The 22,225-nt window shown below is 33.8% G+C and overlaps 2 protein-coding genes across 2 annotated transcripts in view; one reads left to right on the top strand and one right to left on the bottom strand.

Annotated features, from left to right (window-relative positions):
- Window positions 1-898, bottom strand: part of LOC143239912 (mitochondrial import inner membrane translocase subunit Tim13) — a 364,005-nt gene extending 363,107 nt beyond the window's left edge. The window contains exon 1 of the mRNA XM_076481546.1: window positions 778-898. The gene's annotated coding sequence lies outside the window, so the exon portion shown is untranslated. The remainder of the gene's footprint in view (window positions 1-777) is intronic.
- Window positions 1-16,147, top strand: part of LOC143236479 (unconventional myosin-VI-like) — a 59,616-nt gene extending 43,469 nt beyond the window's left edge. The window contains exon 15 of the mRNA XM_076474765.1: window positions 15,957-16,147. Coding sequence (XP_076330880.1) covers window positions 15,957-16,147 — 191 coding nt within the window. The remainder of the gene's footprint in view (window positions 1-15,956) is intronic.
- Window positions 16,148-22,225: the final 6,078 nt, after the last annotated feature.

Raw genomic sequence — 22,225 nt, 5'->3', positions numbered from 1 at the left:
ACCTAGATGCATCACCTTACATTCTAGATAGTTAAGCACTATCTGCTGTATACTCACTCAATGCATCAATTTATCTAAATCTCCTGTACATCTGCAGTATCTGAAACAGTTAGCTGCCCAAAAAATCTTAATGTCATCTGCAAACATCAAAATTTTGGTAGTTATTTAGGGTCTATATTATTAATATAAATCATAAATAGATGAAAACTCAAAACACAGCCCTGAAGCATATTACTTATAATTGTGACCCAATCAGATTTAACCCCATTTATTACTGTTCTCTGCTTTCTACTCTAAAACCAATTTTCGATCCAATTTAATGCCATTTTCCCACACCCACAAATTTAATTGTTGTAACAAATATTTTGTGAGGCACTCTATCAAAAGCTTTCCGAAAACAAAAATAATCCAAATCCAGAGCATTTTCTTCATCAACTCTTGCATTACAGTAACATTTTAAAATAATATCAGAAGATTTGTTAAATAAAACTTTTCCTCGGTAACACCCCGCTGACTCTTTGCCACTATATTAAACAGCTTTAAGTGACTCTGCGATGTATCTTTTAAGTTTATTCACGCTCTCTAAAACCTTTCTCACTACTGATGTAAAACTACAACATACAATTATCTGGACAATGTTTATCACCTTTAAATATTCGATTAACATTGGCCAACTTCCAATCATCCAAAACTCTTCCACTACTCAGTGACCTATAAAAAATATTTGCTAGCGGTTCACAAACAAAATATTTAAATTCGTATAGAATATTTACTTACCTTAGAGTCTAAAGACTTAGAAGTTACAGCTTTTAATATTCAACCTTCCCTTCCACCGTTCCAAAGCACGTTACTTTAGGTAACGTTGGAATGCTGCGCCCTCTCTCAGCATATATTATTTATTACACAAAATAGTTATAAATAACTATACACGATACGTATCAATCGATATTCTAATATTGTGTCTGATACTTCTTTATACTGTTTGAAGTTTTCATTTTATATGTTTGCAAGAGCAGACTAATCATCATAATGATTCAAAATACCTAAAAGTGAAGCAGTGATTTATGAGTTGAATGTCAATGAAAATTTAAAGAGTGAACAAAGAATATTACAAATAACAACATTTAAGGGCAAAAAGAGCTTGTTGGTTCATAGAAACTGTACCATTCACTTAACTAAGCTATATTTGTAAATAAGATCTGGCAAGGCCATATTGTTAGGGCGCTCGACTGACAATCTGAGGGTCGCGGGAATCCCCGTCACACCAAACATGCTTGCCCTTTCAGCCACGAGGGCGTTATAACATATTAGTTAATCCCATTATTTGGTATCAAAAGAGTAGCCCAAGAGCTGGCAGTGGGTAGTGATGACTAGTGGTCTTCTATCTAGTCTTATACTGCTAAATTAGGGACGGCTAGCGCAGATAGCTTTCCGTGAAATTTATAAATAAATAAGCAAACTTATAGATAATGATAATAAAAAGTAAAAGCTAGACCTTGTCTGACAAAGGCCTCAGTAAGAAAGACGAAACATATTTTCCTTTTCGTTTATTAGGCAACTACAGTTCAATAAAACTTTTCAAACCTAAAAGCCCTTATCATTCAAATATTTATCAAGCTTTCTGTTAATAAATGTAATAGTGTTAGGCCTAATACTAATGTTTTATAATAAGTATAATTAATTATAGTCGTAGTTTCACAAGTTTAGAAAAAACATTGACTTTGTTTTTTATAGATAGACTATAGACACTGTTTTTTATAGACACTATAGATAGTGTTCCAAACATTACTGCTGTATCACAACCATTCAAAAAGCTCTGGATTGAACAAAACGAGACGTCAGCAAGGGTTGTTGTAATATTGTACACATTTCTAATTATTGATTCTCTTTTTAAGCGACTAAATAAAGAATGCAGCTTAAAAAAGAAAATATAATAGGTCTTGGAAAAGACGTTACTTTTTAACAATTGTTGGTAAAACAAACTTTACTTAGTCAACAAAGCAACTAATAAGTGTATTTACGATAGGATGTGCCATTACTGAAGACTGGGAGTTCTTCGAATGTCTGCATACGTATATTACCATCTGTCATTTCCAATTTTAAAAGGGAGAATAAGCATTAAGATATTAACTAGGCTGCATTGGAGGAAATCACTCTTTACTTTACAGAAAACTTCCGTATGAAAAAGTGTTCGGAAGGGAATGTCACAGAATAGATCAAATTTGGAGCAAGAGTTATTTAGCCGCTTCCTTGACTAACTTTCTGTAATTAAACCTACACACTTGTATGCGCAATAATTAAAGAAAACATTATTAGTTTTAGAGTTAAAAAAGGAGTAGAAAGTACCTGGTGTCAAAAAGTCTTTGAGCATGTTTTGTATAAGTATCGTTTGAGGTATATCTTGATCATTTTTATAATCATTAATTTTTAACTAGTTCAGTACAATGGTCAAGATTCATAACAATATTTCTGTTCTTTGAAATAGATTACATCTTTCTAGGATGCTAGAACATTCATATGTGATATTCTTAAGAATGTGACCCTCAAGTAAAAATAATAATAATCCACTATATCAAGAAAGGTGAAAAGAAATATGTGTGTGTGTGTTTTCTTATAGCAAAGCCACATCGGGCTATCTGCTGAGCCCACCAAGGGGAATCGAACCCCTTATTTTAGCATTGTAAATCCGGAAAAGAAATATATCACATAATGAAATTTAATTTCTGCCCTGACTTACTTGAAGAAGAAAGACTGAATACAATGTAAAACAAAGTAAAAATAAATATTTAACAATATCATGGAATAACTTTTATTTTAATGCAGTAGGATTAATGCTTAAGACAATAGATGGCATGATTTTGAACAAGTTGTGATGTAACTTAAATATGTAGGTTAAGAGAACTAACCGTCGCATAAATGAATGAATATTTAACACTTCACGATTATATGCAATATTTACACTACCTGATCATCCCATAAGCAAATAATAATGGGGAAATAGTCACTAGTTACTTCCAAACCTGATATTTCATTGGAGACAACAGTTGGCAGTGACTAAACTTTCCGTGTGAAAGTTAAGAAATATGCAAAGAAATGTGTGAGTAGCACAGATAGTATGGTCGCTACAGCTATTTACTGTTTGACTTATGTGTTAAACTGCATGCCCAAGATAAAAAAAAAAAAGAAAACATGTCAATTTAGTTTAAGACATCAGGGTCCTATTATATACCGACTTAACACTTCCAAAAGATTTTTTTGTTTGTTTCTTTTGAATTTCGCACAAAGCTACTCAAGGGCTATCTGTGCTAGCCGTCCCTAATTTAGCAGTGTAAGACTAGAGGGAAGGCATTTCTTAACCTCAAGGTCACTAGAACCGATACACAATTCAAAACAGTTTGTTTGTTTGTTTTTGAATTTCGCACTAAGCTACTCGAGGGCTATCTGTGCAAGCCGTCCCTAATTTAGCAGTGTAAGCTAGTCGTCACCACCCACCGCCAACTCTTGGACTACTCTTTTACCAACGAATAGTGGGATTGACAGTCACATTATAACGCCCCCACGGCTGAAAGGTCGAGCATGTTTGGCGCGACAGGGATGCGAACCCGCGACCCTCAGATTACGAGTCGCACGCCTTAACACACTTGGCCATGCCGGGCTTCTCAAAAGATACACGAGTGCAATGTAGCTCATTTAGAAGCTAAGAATATATATACATAAAATATAAATGATTATTGCGGTCGTTTTTTAAAGTCAATGTTTTTTGCATAGCTGTCGCGAAACTAACTGCTCGAATTTCTTATATACTTTGAAAAATTATATTTTGCTTTGTAGGAGTAATCCTGTTCATCAGAAACTGTTCCAGTATATTTTAAACTGAAGCTCACAAAAATGCTAAACTACTGTAATTAAGATACAGAAGTTACTTTATTAATATAAATTTCATTTACAAAAGTAAAATGTAAATTTTTCTTCAAAATTTGACTCACGATTTTTGGAAGTAAGCTTTTTACTGCTTATACATTTATAATTTTTTATGCTATTAATCGGCGACTTTGAAGGATATTTTAGGTTTTTATTTTTATTCTGAGAGTTGTGATGCGTCTGCTTTCTGAAGGTATGAAGGAAGGCAGGCAGGTTGGACAAAAAAAGCAGATTATGTAAGTCCCGATACTGAGTACTGGCATTATTTCACCCCTGCTTTTGTACCACATCATATCTTGTCTCTATATTAACTATCTTCACAAAATACACTCGCATTGAACAAAGAATCACCTGTCAATGTCAAGGGTTACAGTATTACAACATCCAGTCTCTGTCAGCAAAAGAAAAACTTTATGCAGTTACATGTAACTTTGGCTGTAGAAGATCATATGACACAAGATTATTGAGAACTTCAGATTCTGTTGTTCCAATATAAAGAGATGTGATGAAGAGATCACTCTTCACAGATTGGTTTGTTACATTGCTCTCTTAAAATGTTAATAAGAGCAGTCTTCACATGAAGGGGTCTTAAAATCAAAATCTGTCTGTTTATCAATTTACACTCTGTTGAGATCATTATATGTAACCCTTCATTAGCTTTACTGTATTATATAAGAACTGTTAGTTTTAGTGCAGCAATAAAAGCACCTGTTACATATTATTTACCCATTTTGACAATATCTTTGTAACATTCAGGACTGTTATGTATACTATTTTTTCTCTGTATTAAAATGATGTTTACGAAACATGCCACGTCAGTACGTTAACTGCAAAAAGATTATATCAAGGATTGGGTTGAGTTATTTACTGGCTATTTCCAGGATAATATCTGTTGTCATGTTAAAGCTTGAATTAAATGCGAGTTAAATAAGCATTTGATATGTTCAGATAAGACTAGACTGTACACGATATTCTTCCATCTCTATAGAAAAATTGTAAACACCACAGCAATCAGAAACAATAGTCTACCGTTGACAAATTTAATTTTCAAACTATAATTAATTATTTTGATATGTATACACATACACATATTAGGGTGATCCCAATATATGTGTAATAATTGCTCATTTTACATTTCCAGTCTCGCCTTTCTTAGAATTAGTTCTTTGATAAAAGAAAACACTTCAAAATTATATTTATCATTATTAAAAATGAAAAATATATTGTAGTTCAAAGAATATGTTTTTACAATGAGGCATAGTAAATCATGGACAATAAATTAGAAACAACTTATTTTATAAAGTAGTTAATGTAAATGGTTAATAAAGTGGTAATTGAAACTCAACGTGACGTATTTGGTCTATTATTTAACGAATTCAAGGTAAGATAAAGTTTAAATTACTTTGACAAACAATAAACTTATTTAATCTTATAAAATGACTATGTAAAACCCTATCTGTTTTCTAATTAATATATACTAACAATTTCACTTACTCACCTGTGGTCCTATTCAACTGTACTTTTGTTAGGATTGAGTTGCTAGCTTAGTTAGACTGATTTTTATAAGCTTTAGGTATACGATGCTGATCATTTTATACCTGCACTAGACGCTTGTATTTATTGTTTAACTAACGTAAAATATTTGTGATCTAAATTAAATGTTTGCAATATATATCATCTGTGAAATAAGATATAGCCTTATAAAAACAAATTTAGATAATAAATAACAAAAAACAATCTTATTAAACAGTATCAGTGAATAGCTAGATGTCTACAGGTACTTGAAACCCTGTAAGTCATTTTAGCTTCTGCAAATACTTTGAAGAGGAATGATACAAGAGGACACTCCTATACAATCAAGCTCAAATATCACATGGAATTTGTTTTGATAAAATACATTTATTGAATTTGCAAGAACTGTTAGTCAGCTCTTTGAACTTTTTTTCAAGTAATTTTATTAATAAGTAACAATTTATGCAGTGAACTGCTTTTGCTAACTTGCAACCTGTCTTTAATAAGGCAAATTTATTCATTACTGGACTTAATATAAGACTAACATATTCTTTCACACGTGCTTTCAGTTATCTCGAGGTTGATCTAAACCTTGTCAGTTTAGTATATAAATTATTGCATATGTAATACAAACAAATAAAATACGTCCATCCAATTATATTTTCATATTCTGAAATAGACGCTCATATCCTCATATCAGAGTATAAACTCAGTAGAGTCCGAAAGCATGTGTTTAGTCAACTTTATGACAACTTTTGTTTATGAATCTTAAAGTTGGATATTTTAGTTCTCCAAGCATTACTTTTGTCTTTTCAACCATATATTATCTGAGGCTTATGGAATACATCTTTACTATTTTAAAAGAACCAGACAACATCACTTTTTTTTCGTGTTTCAATATCTAGCATAAAAATATTAAACTAATTCTTGAACATAAGGAAGGCTATCAAATTGCATTTTTAGATAAAGTAATTCGTAATTGTGTTTATGAGTTTGGATGAGAAATTTAACATAACATTAAACGTGTACTGTTCTGTATCTTAAGTTTAGAAGTTATATAACAACAGTGTTTAAAGAAACTTGGTAAATTTCCTTGTTCATCGTACAGAACAAATTTCAAACGCCTATGAAGTTTTGTCTCAAGGAATTGGATAATAATATATTTTTATACAGCAATGATGTTCCCATCTTTTGGCTTGACAGAATAATTCGTAATTATTTGGACGATGAAATTTTATAAATTTACAAATATATAAAAATTTTAGATGTTTAGAATTTTATAACTTTAAACCATATTAATAAACGAGCCTGGCATTACGGGCCTAGCGCGTAAGGCGTAATCCGAGGGTCGCGGGTTCGCGCCCCCGTCGCGCCAAACATGCTCGCCCTTTCAGTCGTAGAGGCGTTATAATGTGATAGTCAATCCCACTATTCGTTGGTAAAGAGTAGCCCAAGAGTCGGCTGTGGGTGATGACGACTAGTTGCTTTCTCTCCAGTCTTACACTGCTAAATTAGTGACGGCTAGCGAAGATAGTCCTCGTTTAGCTTTGCGCGAAATTAAAAAACAAACAAACTAACCGTTACAGTGAAGCTCAGCATTGAAAACGGTTAAACCCTGAGGGTAAAAGCATTTAAATAAAAGATCATTTACTCTGTCTACGATTCTCTAAAGTGAATTACTTTAATTTAAAGAAGTAATTTTAAGAGAAATTTCAATTTGTTCTCAAATTAGTCAGCCAAATTTCTTTTGGGTTGAAGGAAGGATACGAACACAAAGTTTTGAACATTCTGAAAACCACAGATTTATGATTTTGAATAGTTACTTTTAACATTGTTTTTGTTTACGATAATGTATTTTGTTAGACATTATATGTTGTAATCTAACAGAAATATTCTTTTAAGACAAGCTTCGTTAAAAATATATTAGTTAGGATAAGCGATTATAGTAAGTGGTAGCAAACTGTTTGGATGACATAAATAATTTTTTATTGAATATATTTTTATGTTTATTGCATTCAGACAGAATAAAAAACTGTAATAGATTTCAACTAAAAATACAGGGTCATCGGGCATACGAACCCATGAATCTCAGATTACGAGTCGAACACCTTATTCCACCTGGCCATGCCTGGCCAATTTATCAAGTAATAGCCTAGTTACATCACTCAGAAACACATAGATTTTTGTTGGTACACACAAAGTTACAAAATAGGGTGTTAGTTCTGTGCCACTACAGGTATCAAAACCTAGTTTATGGTGTTAAAAGTTTTCAGACTTATACGTAGCCACTGGGGGCACATATAGGTATCATGAAAAAAGGTAGTTTATCTAGAGACATGACCCAGCATGTTCATGTCAATCCATATGCAGAAACAAAAGAAGCTGATAGCAGGAGCAGTAACTGCATCGGCAGACTTTCCTCCAAGACCAATTCCAAGTTCCATAACAACTCTTGACTAAATCGCATGCTGCAGCCACTGCAGGGTATAAAGGTGTAGCTGTCGTGGTTTGAGGTATGGCAACAGTTTCCCAAGTGAAGTGGATAGAGTCTACAGAAACCAATGTACATGAGTTAACCCGATAACAACTAATAAAGGCTACTTGAAAAATGAAAACTGTGCTATAACTAATCAGTGAAAGAATGGATGTACCAGTGCAAAGATTTGGTCATGTGTTGTATGCTAGCAGAATAGAAGCAGCTTAAACTTGACTGAATCAGTCTATGTCTCATACTCTGACATTCTGGTTCACTAATATAAGATTTGGAGAAGACGAAAGGCACAAAAAAGCGCGTGAAATTTAGTGATTAGTTACAACCTATATGCCTGAAATTAAAATCTCCTATTATTATGACCTCATTAATAGTTAAATTCTTTGTATCCCCATAGAGTTTCTCAGCAAAATTTAATCAGCTACATATGTTTGTCAGTGATACATTTCATATAAAAGTATTTCCTTTTATAACCACTAAAAGAAACTCAAATAAAGTCAACCTCATTGCTTATACCTTTGATATCTTTAATGAGGCTTATCTTACATTTCACATACAAAGCAATTTGTTCCACTCGTTTTAGTTTTATATTCCTATTAAACAACCTATAAGTTTGTATTGCAAAGAAAATTTTCTCATCAAAATGGTCTAATTTTAGCCATGCTCCAGTTATTCCATTATAACGTAATCTTCTATTACGATATGTGTGGTAATATCATTAATTTTATTTTTGATACTTCCTTTGTACCACTGCTCTTCCATTTGAGTTAATAGTTCTTGAAAAGAGATCAGTCATTTCCTTATTTAAATGTAAACCATCCATTTCAAAAATCTCCCTTTTCTTGCTGCACTGATCCCACAAATCCAATTAGCCAACTCTTCGTTCTTAGAGAACAACCTAAGCCTAGCACTCAGCCCTGATGACTTACTTATATCCCAACAATTAAGTCTTGGCAGTATACCTGATAACATTTTATTATTATGATCATTTTCTTTGAATGCCTTAAAAATGCCTTGCACTTAAAACTAAACTCCTTTGTCCTGCTCTTTCCTACATCATTAGCCTTATGTATACCACAAAGACTGCATCACTCTTCATACTCATTACAATTTCAATTGCTTTGTTAGTTATACTCTCCACCCCTGCCTTTGAATGGTATAATAAAATTATGTTCTCCCTATTTAAACCACGCATTATTCCATCCATATGTTGGATTAAAGAATCCTCTATAACAATAATCTTTTTTACGTTTTCCTTTTTCTCTTCCAGCCTAATTTGTTCCCCCCTTTTTAAAATTTTCTCCTTCTCTGGTTCATTACCTGCAAAACCTGAAGTCTGTATCTGTTATTTAATAGATCCTGTTAATTATAATTAAATCCGCTAATATTAGCCATATTATTATAGTTCTTAACTTCCTGAAAGTCATTATCAGCCACTGTATCCTTTGCATTTGTAACCTTAACAAACTCATACATAAGCAAGAAAAGTTTTTATTTATACATACAATCCAAAATAAACACTAGCTTTAATCTTCCTTCAACAATACTGAATAACAAACCAGCTTGCATCTCTACAAACAGTTCAGAATAGCATTTAGTGCATATACATAGTGTACCAGGCGCTCTGAGTGAAGCTGCCACTGTGACTAACAGATAAACACTTTATTCTGATAAATGGTGAAATAATTGCATGTTAAAGAAATCATATATCTTTTTACCATGGGAAGAAAGCTGTGATTCCAGATCTAAGATCTGAAATTGGGATATTAGAGAATTGATGTATTGCAAAAGCTTTCATCTAATTGTGTCTAAAGTAAGTTTTGGGGGAGTTTCTTCAATACCAATTTGAATAGAATAAAGAATAATAAGTTCCACTGGTGTATTTAGTAGACGGAAATACAGTACATCCAAACATACAGATGACGTATCATGGTTTATAATGAACCCAAATCAGTATGAGGAGTGATACTACATCGCTAAATAACAAAGTAAAAATAAATAAAATACAACTATTAAATAGGGAAAAATTAAAATAGATATAAATTTTACACGTGAATACTAGTCAATACTATTTTGTTTCACAGTAAGAGAGCTTCTTTGATTTTTCTTTTATTTGTATTATTTTCTTTGCCTATGATCTTATCTTTTGAAAAACAAAAGGGTTTATTTTGAGACATATGTTCAAACATAAGAAAAGGGGATTCAAGTACTATTTTAATCTTGTAGATACTTGTAAACCATTTATCCAAAGTAAAAAATACCACGACCTTTCTTTACATGTAATTTGATCTATAGGTTTTGAAATTCCCTTGTCAACAAATGATGCAATAAAGTTTAACCTATTTTATTTTTGTTGGTACGCAAAAAAATTTCCAACAGATACCGGATTGTATTATTTAGTTGCTTTCAACCAGGTTTTTCAGATAAGAGAACCCGGCGATATATGTTATAACCAAATAAAAGTGTGTTTGTTTTGAGTTAATCACAAAGCAACATAATGGGCTATCTGTGCTCTGCCCACCTTAGGTATCGAAACCCGGTTTCTAGGAGTATAAGTCCGCAAACGTACTACTATTCAATTAGGGTTTGTGAAGGAAAAGGTGGCTTTCTTAGTCGTTTGTTTTATCTTCATGTCGTGATTCATTTTCTATGGGAAAACGTTTTATTTTTTATTGTTAGAAGCTACTTGTTTTGTAATTTATGTTGTGATTTTAGCCTATTTATATCTGTTAAAAAGGTGTTGCATTAGACACTTTTCTCTTATGAATACATACAAACCAACTACAATTGTTTGCGCGTACATAGAAACCGACTACATATTGTCATCTATGCCTATAAATCAAATTCATATTTTCATTTAATCATGATGATTAAAGATACGACCAAACAAACAAATGTCAAATTACAACAGTTGAGCTACACACACAAAATATACCTCTTACCGAGTTTTTTGTTTGTTTTTGAATTTCGCACAAAGCTACTCGAGGGCTATCTCTGCTAGCCGTCCCTAATTTAGCAGTGTAAGACTAGAGGGAAAGCAGCTAATCGTCACCACCCACCGCCAACTCTTGGGCTACTCTTTTACCAACGAATAGTGGGATTGACCGTAACATTATAACGCCCCCACGGCTGAAAGGACGAGCATGTTTAGCGCGACGGGGATGCGAACCCGCGACCCTCAGATTACGAGTCGCACGCCTTAACACACTTGGCCATGCCGGGCCTCTTACCGAGTTACTTAACGAAATTTGCCATAGCTATCGCTTATAAAATAATTAACTTTTAATGCTGTTAAAGCTAAATAATAATTAAATATTAAATTACTAAATAAGCTAGATTGTTGTTGTTGTTGTTGTTTTGAATTAAGCACAAAGCTACACAATGGGCTATCTGTGCTCTGCCCACCACGGGTATCGAAACCCGTTTTTTAGCGTTGTAAGTTCGCAGACATACCGCTAAAATAAGCTAGATAAAACTCTTTTTCAGTCTTGTGTATCCAACAAATCTAAAATGACCGCCATAGTTGTGACTCGTTGTAGCAGCCTGTAAATCTCTTCTACATTGTGTGGGATGTGGTTGATATCACTATAACTGCAAGAAACAATACACCGCAAATTAGAAATGTTACCCAAGTAAAAAAGAAGATCAAAACAAGAATCTACAACATACACCATAATAATCAACCTCAGAAACCGATACATAGCTCACTCAAACCTTAAAATTCTATAAAGTGATAAGATGCCACTTTTACCGAATCCAGGAAAAAAGTCACAGGTATATTTTAAAAAAGGCGGGAAATTTTATAAAAATATTATTATAGTTGTAATTAGCTTTTGTTTTTTTATTTTTGCATACCTAGAATTTGTAAACTAAATCTACAATGACTGCTAACTTATGATGTATTAAAACAAAGAACATAGTATTGTTGATGTAATGGTGATAAAATAAAATAACTTCAATATTATTCAAACAAGTCATTATTTATTATTAAGATACGTTTTTTAAAATGTTTCATTTTTTGCACAAAAGTGTATGTGTTATGCCATCATACATAATTTGTGTTGCCAGTATGTAGAAGTCATGTATCTTCATTTAATAGCTGATTTAATTTTTTTATTTTACTACCTTCATTTTTTTGGTATTTAAATAAGATGTGGGGGTGTGTGTTTTTCTTATAGCAAAGCCACAGCGGGCTCTACTGAGTCCACCGAGAGGAATCGAACCTTTGATTTTAGCATTGTAAAGTCGACGACTTACTGTTGTTCCAGCGGGGATGACATAAAATGTGTCTTTTTCTAACCCAAGTTGTTGTTGTTTTTTTTCCTGTGACTATTTCCTTTCATCTTTCTACCGACATCAACAACGAAATCATAAACATTTGCAGCAAAAGTAAGTATGCAACTATGCATAGACAAATATCTCACTCAAACAAACACAGACACAAATGAAAGAAGTACAATCTAAAATAACAAATGATAAAATGGATGACAAATCACAAAATATACCACATTCAGATACATCACAAACTCTCGTAATTCTTTTCATAACTTATTTATCTCTTGATGACGAGAAACCCACTTGAAATAAAAATGTATCTCACAACGGTTGATATGGGTATTAACACTTTTATTGATAAGCAGGGAACAACGTTTCGACCTTTCTTGGTCATATTCAGGTTAACCTAGATGACATACAAATTATTTATTTGTTTGGAAGTTAAGCACAAAGCTATACAATGGAATATCTATGCTCTGCCCACCACAAGTATCGATACCCGGTTTCTGGCGTTGTAATTTCGCTGTGTCTCTGGGGGATGTTTCACAAATATAGAAAATAATCCCATAGTGGAAGCTGCAAAAAACAACAAACTATTCGATTTCATTAGTGAATATCAAATCCACCTAAATCAACAAGACTGCATTACTCTTTTGTTAATATATTATTCCTTACATAATACATTAACTCAAGAGATTTCTTCTTGTTTAAACTTTCACAGTACAATACATTAATATCCAGGTTATCATAGCAAACAGGCCACCAATAGCTAGATCTTAAAATAACATTCAGGTTATGACATCAAAAGTACGTTTATAGGGGATTTATGTCAAATACGCGACTAAGAAATTAAGTTGAAAAAGCGATGATTTACCAATGAAAAGTTCGTAAAGTTTAGAACTATTACACAATCAAATAGAGAGAAGTGACAAAAAAAAAGCGTAAATACTACAAATGTTGCACTCATTGATATGGCCTTGAACTGGGAAGTAGGACCAGTGTAACAGCCTCTGAGGAGCTTGAACCATGATCTAGTAGTCTAACTCGTCTAGCATTTTAACAGAAAATACGTTCATGGTCAATGAAAGAGAAAGGTGTCTGGATACGTGTTTCTCCTAGGTCGCAACAAGCACGAACTAACAAATGATAAATCGACTAATATTGGTGAAAAACGCGTTTAATTAACCATTGACTCTAGTATAATCTATATAGGTGCTGAGGTAAATTTTATAGTTATTTTCGTAAATGAAATTTAAAATTTGATCGAAGAAAAAATTATATATTGTAATACTTATCTTAGCTAAGGAAGCCTTATTTTTATCAGCGGTAGGCTTTCAACTCGAACTATGATAGTGGCAAACACACATTACTACTACTTATTTACGGTTTAGAAAAAAAAAATGTTAAAAGTAATTGCAGTACCAGCAGCAAGGACAATAGAATAGAAACTGTCATTCGTTGATTACATATGAATAGTTTATTAAAGTGGCTAATATTTTGGTCGTTAACGATAAATTTAGAATGCTGTGTAATATCTTAAATGAACCATGCACAAACGTTCTTTAGTATTTACCTTTGTTTAACTATTGTTAGTCAAATGCTTTAATTCGAAAGTTGTTAATAATTGCACTAATTGAAGAGGTAGGGGTTGATTTCCTTAATTGGTGCTACATAAATCATTTAGTTTTGTGTTTTGCACGTACATAATTAAATTGTTCATAGTTCGACGTGTTGTACAATAGCAAATTCTGTAGACTCCTTATAGTGACAATTATATAAAACTGCATACATCAGGACTATAGAATTAGTACCTGATAAACTAAATTAAATATTAAACCTGTCACTGTGTAATATTTGTTAATTATTTGACTATTTCAGTAATCTTGAAATCCTAAATAAATATAGGTTTGCTGTAATAGGTAAAAGATATATCAAAATACCATACATGTAAAATCGATAAGACAGATAATTGTTTTACATGATATCCATTTTGTTGTAACAGTGTTCTTTTCATTGGTAAGCTACTTTAAATTATGTGGGAAATGATTCATTGCCTTTACCAATAACTAGTTTGTTTTATGTCATTCTCAACGTTTCCTGATTGGTTTAAACGTTGTGTAGCTTCACGTAAGCAATACCTTTAACCGTCACGCTAACCGTATTACTGAAAAGAAACTTACTTCTACATAATAATTTAATGTGCGCAGTAGTTAACGCAGATTCAAATATTTTACTATAAACGTAAACACACTGATTCAATCTACCAACTAGAAAATAACTATATTTGTGATGCTTCTGTAGTTCACTGCGAGTTTGCTTTACATATTAACTGGTGTTAGATAACACACCTGTTTCAGTTTGATGCCAGAACTATGATTGAGCTAGTTAATACAGTGCGGGTGTCAAATATAGTTATTTTCAAAAGCGATGGTCTATAGTAAGTTTGTTTATGTTACTGTTTTAGAAACATACATTGTGTTGTTTTGTTATTATATTATGGTTTCATATTACTAGGATCTTGTGAGCTTCTCTCATTGCTTTAATTGAGTATTATTGCATCGTTATATCTAGTAGAGTGTTGAACATTTTAAACCTCTGTTGGGGTGTAAACATACGTTGAAAGTTGTATTCAAAAGATAAACTAGACCATGTGATTGTGAGTTTAGTCGTGGAGAACATATAGAGGCGATATCTAAAGTGAACTTTACACAGAGTATATTGTAATAGCAGCGTATAGAAGACTTTTTTCTTTAATCAGCTATGTTCCAAAGTAACTAAACCAACCTGTGTGAACTTTTACGAAAGAGCGACTATTACTAAAAGCCTCTTAATAAAATTTTGATAACCAACAGTGTAACGAACATCTGTATATACGTATGACTTGTTTTAACATATTAGTTTAAAACAGATGGAGTGCGCGCTGTGTGTTTATTGTTCAATTTATTGTCAACAGTTCACAGGCACCTACTTCAAAGAATCCGTCCCATACACAAAACCTGACAACTCGTTCACCCCTATTTATATTTAATAACTGTTTAAGATATTTCGCAAAATAATTCAGTTTTCGTGACGTCAGTTTAGAATATTCTAGACCTACTTCCACATGCTTTAGCATTATGCTAGCAAGCAAAGAAATTACATTAAGACATAGTATATAATAATACAGTAGTGTCAACATTTGCTAGACATCATGTTTCTACATAATAGGTAAACTAATGTTAATAAAGATCATTTCTTAAAAAAAAGACATAGCTTGGAAGTCCGTTATCTGGACATTGTCTTTCAAGTGTAAACTATCTGCCTGGGTGACTTTGATTGGATGCTGGCTTTGTTTTCTGACCATACCTCAAAATTGGAAGTTCATACAGTGAAATTGTGAGGTCCTTAATTTGAGATCACTGATCATTACGTGCTAAAATCAGTCTGATTGAAATTACGCAGTGCAGAAAATGCATTTTTAAAGTAAAGGCATTATCCTTCCAATGTAGGCCTTGGCATAGCCAGGTGGTTAGGGCGCTTGACTCACAAACTCAGTGTTGCAGGATCAAATCCCCATCACACCAAACGTGCTCGCCCTTTTAGCCGTGGGGGCATTATAATGTGACAGTTAATCCCACTATTCATTGGTAAAAGAGAAGCCCATAAGTTGGGTGGTTTCTTTCTAATTTTACACTGTTAAATTAGGGACGACTAAAGCAGATAGTCCTCGAGTACCTTTGCACGAAATTCAAAAACAAAAACAAGCTTTCCCCTGTAGAACTTAACAGGGCTGTTGGAATACTGCAGGAAGAATCACTGAATGCAAGATTGCTGAAAAGTGTGGTGTTTAGGGCCTGGAATAGGTTCAGACAGTTTGACAGAGTCAATAGAAAAAATGATGGAGAAAGGAGAACATTAAGAGCTACTTCACCATCCAGGGTCAAAGGAATCACTTTCATCCAGCTGTAAACCTCTGTAATTCTCTCCAAGATACAACAGGAGTCCGATTGTCTATACAGAAAGTGCACAGATGTTTTCACAATGTTCATTTGAGGGATAGACGCTCTGTTATTCGTGTTTCTTTAAACCGACAGCACAGGCAGGCACGACTGCAGTGGGCTAGAAACATAGGAGATGAACTGAACAATAATAGAGGACTGTATTATTCACTGACGAGTCCCACTACTGTGTGGACCTTTTTTGTCAAACACATGGGAGTGTGTAGATGCCCTGGTGAACGCAATTTGCCTCAAAGTGTCATCGAACATGATCATTTTGGAGAAGTAGACTCAGTCATGGTGTGGGGAGGCATCTCAATTGTAGGCTGTACCGACCTAGTAATCATTCAAAATGATAATCTCACCTGCCTCAGGTACAGAGATGAGATAATTTCATCCATTATTTGTCCATATTTAGGTGCAACATTGCAAAATTTTCTGCTCATGCATGACAATGCTCATTCACATCATGCAAAGGCAGTGTCTGCCTTTCTAGCAGCTAAAGAATTTCCCAGGATGGTAAAAGTCTGCTAGGTCTCCTGACCTCAACCCAATAGAAAACATCTGGGAGAAGCTGCGGACAAGGCTACAAGCTCGTCAAGAATACTCCAGGATCTGGAATATACCTTTATTAAAGAACAGCAACAAATCCCTCAGCAACAATTGACAAGTCTGATAATAAGCAGTTGCATGCGTTGTGTAACTGTCATTAGTGCTCGAGGTAGTCACACAGACTACTGAAATGAAATATTCTTGACTGTGAATTGGACAATATTTTCATTAACTGTTGATTTTGATATTTTTTTGTTAACACTGTACCACACGGTGCATCAGTTTCTCTGGTTCTGTTATGCAAGTTACGTGTTACAGAGTTTAATAAAGTGTAAAAATGACCTATCCAGATGTTTTCTCCTAAAATGTTCAATTTATTCGTACCATTGTGATAGGTGTTTGACATACATTCAGAATAAAATATGATCCCTTGTTAATGTTGACTACTGCACATTCACTTTAAGTCGAGATTAAAAAAAAAAGAAATGAAACGCGATGTTGTTTCAGTTTTGTTCGTAACTAAACACAATCTGTTTGTCTTAACATTGTGGTTAGATACTATGAGCTTTAGAGGTGATTTCATTGTTATGGGGCCCGGCATGGCCTAGCGCGTAAGGCGTGTGACTCGTAATCCGAGGGTCGCGGGTTCGCGCCCGCGTCGCGCTAAAACATGCTCGCCCTCCCAGCCGTGGGGGTGTATAATGTGACGGTCAATCCCACTATTCGTTGGTAAAAGAGTAGCCCAAGAGTTGGCGGTGGGTGGTGATGACTAGCTGCCTTCCCTCTAGTCTTGATTTAGGGACGGCTACCGCAGATAGCCTTCGTGTAGCTTTGCGCGAAATTCAAAACAAGTATATTTAATTATGATATTTGTGCTTGTAACTAACATTTTTATGAAGCATCTACAAAACATTGGATTGTCAGTAGTGTAATTCCAAATGTTATAGTGTGATATTCCTGCCAATATTTCTCAAACATGTAATTTCACCATCAAAGTGAAGATCTCATACTCAGAAAGTAAATTATATTTTTCTATGCTTATCCTAGATAAAGTTAATACATGCAGCACTAATAATTTGAGACTATTTATATTAGTATGAAACTGAATACTCATACAATAACAGAGAAAACACGTAACTAAGCTTCCTTTATACTAAGGAGAAAGGGGAAAAACAGTATATAACTGGGTACCGTATAAAATTTACTAACATTAAAGTAAGTTTTAAAAACACATGTTTCATTACTTTATGATATTTCTAATTGCATTACCACAATAATTTTAACTTTTATAATGCTCTACCCATGTCTTATCCAGCCCCCTCGCTGGACTCAGCAATTAGCCCGATGTGGCTTTGCTATAAGAAAACACACTCACTTATCCAGCCAACTCGGATAACTAAAAAAATTAGACCTTCTTTGTATATTACGTAAATAGTAAGGCATTAAAGTATGCCCATTTCAGATACTCTTTATATTTGTAAAATATATAATATTATGTATTTTGATATCATGTAGTGTGTCTAAATAACTACGTGATGTTTGATAAAAAATCACCATTTTTTATGTAATGACACCTTCTTTAGCGTGGTAACTGTCACGCAGCGCTTGACTCCAACTACAGAAGAAGATTGACAGTACGTGTATGTGTAGGGGGGGTGGAAATGTTCTCTGGAACTCTTGAGCAATGAAGAAATACATCTCCTCAACAAAGGACTCAACTTCGCAGTAACACCTAGAAATATTTCATCCATCAAAATGAAAGCCTGTCTGGAAGACCAGCTAGAAGACTGTTGATCCCATCTACACAAACTGAAAACATCAATGAAACAACGGAAAGCAAACTAGAAAAAACACAACTTTGACAACAATTCCATTGACAACCAATAACCCATCTTTCCAGGTAGAACTTAAAATAAACATTTCCCCGAAACATCTCAAAACAGTATCTTAAACAACTTTTTCAAAGATTTTTCACACAAAACCGTCAATATAGAAAAGAAATCTAAAATACAACCTCACACGAAAAAATATTATTTCTATAAACAACTTAAAAGAAGACAACAACATCAAAATTCTAAAAGCAGATGAAGACAATGCTATAGTTATAATAAACACAAATAAATATATTCAATAAACAAACAACATCTTATAAGAAACAAACAAATTTAAATTAATAAGCACAAATCCAACAAAAGCACAAGAAAATCAACTAAACAAAATACTACTAAAAATGAAAAAACAACACAATCTCAGGAAACCTTTATTATTACCTACGAAAGACCGACTCACGCACGCTACAACTATGCGGTACCCTCAAACCTCACGAACCCGATTGTCCACTACGACCCATAATGTTGACCTACGAATCATTTAACTACAACCTCGGTAAATATATTGCGTGGGCAAAGATTTCTCAAAGATTATTTTAACTTTAAATATATTCTTAATCAACTGAACCATAAAGCCTTAATGGCCAGTTTTGATGTAATCTCTCTATTCACAGAAGTCCCAACCACTGAGGCTTGCAAGATAGTTTTAGAACTTTATATCCAAGACTCCAACCCGTTGATACACATCCTCAGCAACTATTTAACAACCCTTATAGAATTCACTACCACCAAAACTAACTTTATGTTCAATGAAAAACACTACCTACAAATAAATGGCCTTAGTATTGGGAATCCCGTGTCATCTCAAGCGATCAATTCAGCCTTAAAGTCGCCACTATACTGGTACAGGTATGTTGATGATACAATTGCTGTATTCACATCCACAGAACACACACTTAATTTTTTCAGTCACGTTAACTCGATACACCCCAATATTAAGTTTGTCTGTGAACAGGAAAAAACTAACTAAACAGCATTTCTTAACCTCAAGGTCACTAGAACCGATACACAATTCAACACAGTTTGTTTGTTTGTTTTTGAATTTCGCACTAATCTACTCGAGGGCTATCTGTGCAAGCGCGTAAGGCGTGCGACTCGTAATCCGAGGGTCGCGGGTTCGCGCCCGCGTCGCGCTAAACATGCTCGCTCTCCCAGCCGTGGGGGCGTTATAATGTTACGGTCAATCCCACTTTTCGTTGGTAAAACAGTAGCCCAAGAGTTGGCGGTGGGGACTGGTGATGACTAGCTGCCTTCCACAGCTAGTCTTACACTGCTAAATTAGGGACGGCTAGCACAGATAGCCCTCGAGTAGCTTTGTGCGAAATTCCAAAAAAACAAAACAAACAAACAAACCACCGACAACAAATCCCAAGATACAACAAACTGCAAAACCTAACACTGCTGTACACCATATGTTCCCGACATCAGCGAAAACATAACCAGCATTTGGAAAAAACTTATAGTAAAACACAACATTCCAGCAAACGCCAAATTTGTTCAAAAACCAGGCACAAAAACTAAAATCCATACTATCTAAAAACTACACTAACAAACACAACACCAACGTAATTTATAAAATACAATGCAACAACTGCTACAACTTCTATGTTAGAGAAACAAGCAGAAAAATGAAAACTAGATTAAAAAAAAAACAAAAAAAACACCTTCACACGTTTTTTGAACACTGCAAATCAAATAAACACAACACAACCATAGAAAACACTCAGATATTAAGTAGGGAAACAAATATAAACAAACGCAAATTCAAAGAAGCCCTACTTATACAACAACTAAGACAGAAATTAAACCAATATAAAGGAACACCTTTATACCTAAACTAATTAATAACCTAGCATCCAACTGCAACGCTTCCTACGCTCCCGTGCCCGTTTATACTCTTGTCCCTAAAACATGTGCCCGACAATAGTTAATTGCAAACTCTCTCTGAACCTGAAGACAACCTAGGAAGGTCAGAACGTTGTTCGCGACTTATCAATAAAAATATTAATATCCATACCAGTCATTCAGAGATATGTTCTTTAGAACTCTCAGAGTTTGGTTATGAATGACACTTAATTTCGGGTGTAAACTGAATAACTTATGTTTTTATTTATCTTTTAGTTTTTTAGAGTGTCAAGACATAGCCGGAGGGCCGCTCAAACAGAACTACACCCCTGAATGGATTCGGAAAATTTTAAACATAAAGAATGAAATTACAGTATAAATTATAGATACAAAGATTTATATGTGCACAATAAAAGGTTTTTTTCTTTAATGAATTTATCATTACTTGTTGCGATGTAGATTAGGACGAATAAGGTACATTATAACATGTAGAACCAACACCATGTGAGGACAAATTCTTTTTATGAAAAGTCAACTTTTAGTACATAATTCAAACGTTACAACAATTATTTTCAATAACACTGATATTATGCTCTGTATTTCGGAGCTAGCTATAGGTATTCTCCTAGGTATATTTACTTGTGTTCTAGTTTTGCGAAATGACCAAAGGTTAAATTTGGATTTCAGAGGAAATTGAACTTACTTTACGACCCATTCCAGTCAAAGAAAAAGAGCTCGCTAATGGTGTGAATCCTCAAGAAGCTTTTCACTCCCTTTTAACACAAGGAGAAAGCATGTGCATGCTCTTAGAGACCACGTGATCATTGTTTATGTTCGCCTTGAAAGCAAATCCAATGTTATTGAAAAACATATTTCCTAATTAATAAAACACAACAACTATAAAACACTCATTAAAGTACGATATTAGTATTAGGCCTACTCAAGTTTTAAAACATAACAGGCATAATACTAATGTGACATGACAAGAACTCTCTGTAAGTCGGCTATAAGTTTACGACCTTACCAGCTCACCATAGTGGACGTAGTACAGATAGCCCATTGTGAAGCTTTGCGCTAACGTACACGAACCTCAATAAAAAATACATTCATGCCAGAAAACAAACAAAAGCATTCAAAGTATTGTTAATTTTGTATTCGGAAGTTAAAAGTGAGACCTGAATATTTGATATAACTAAAGTTGGCAACATTGTTAACTTTACATTCAGGCCCCGGCATGGCCAGGTGGTTAGGGAGCTCGACTCGTAGTAATATGAGGATCACGAGTTCGAATTCCCGTCGCATGAAACATGACCACCCTTTCAGTCGTGTGGACGTTATAATGATACGGTCAATTTCACATGACTTAAAATTAATATGATGTTATTTTACTGCCCAAGTTGCAGAATATTTGTTTTTTATAAAATATTAAAATTCAAAACCCTTCTACATAACAGGAATTTACACTACTTAAGTACGAGTGTTTTTCAACCTGTTTTTCCATTTGAAGATAGATTATTATAATGATTTAGCCAGCCCACTGTGAAAGTGTCAAATACTGGTCGATATCAGTTTAGTTACAGTTTTGTTATGTAACTCAGAATATTGATAATTTAATATGAATTTAAAAAAAGGGTAAACACAAAGCCTATCTAATACATGTAGTATGCAGGTACACAATGTATTTTCTACCTTATTATTTTAATCTACAATTTTTCGCTTGTTCTAGGAATGTACAGTATCACATATACCTGGTCAAGGAGGTC

Source organism: Tachypleus tridentatus, chromosome 13 (genome assembly GCF_004210375.1).
Source record: "Tachypleus tridentatus isolate NWPU-2018 chromosome 13, ASM421037v1, whole genome shotgun sequence".
Taxonomy (NCBI): domain Eukaryota; kingdom Metazoa; phylum Arthropoda; class Merostomata; order Xiphosura; family Limulidae; genus Tachypleus; species Tachypleus tridentatus.
The sequence above is the reverse complement of the archived record's forward strand: the minus strand, read 5'-3'. Positions and strand labels throughout refer to the sequence as shown.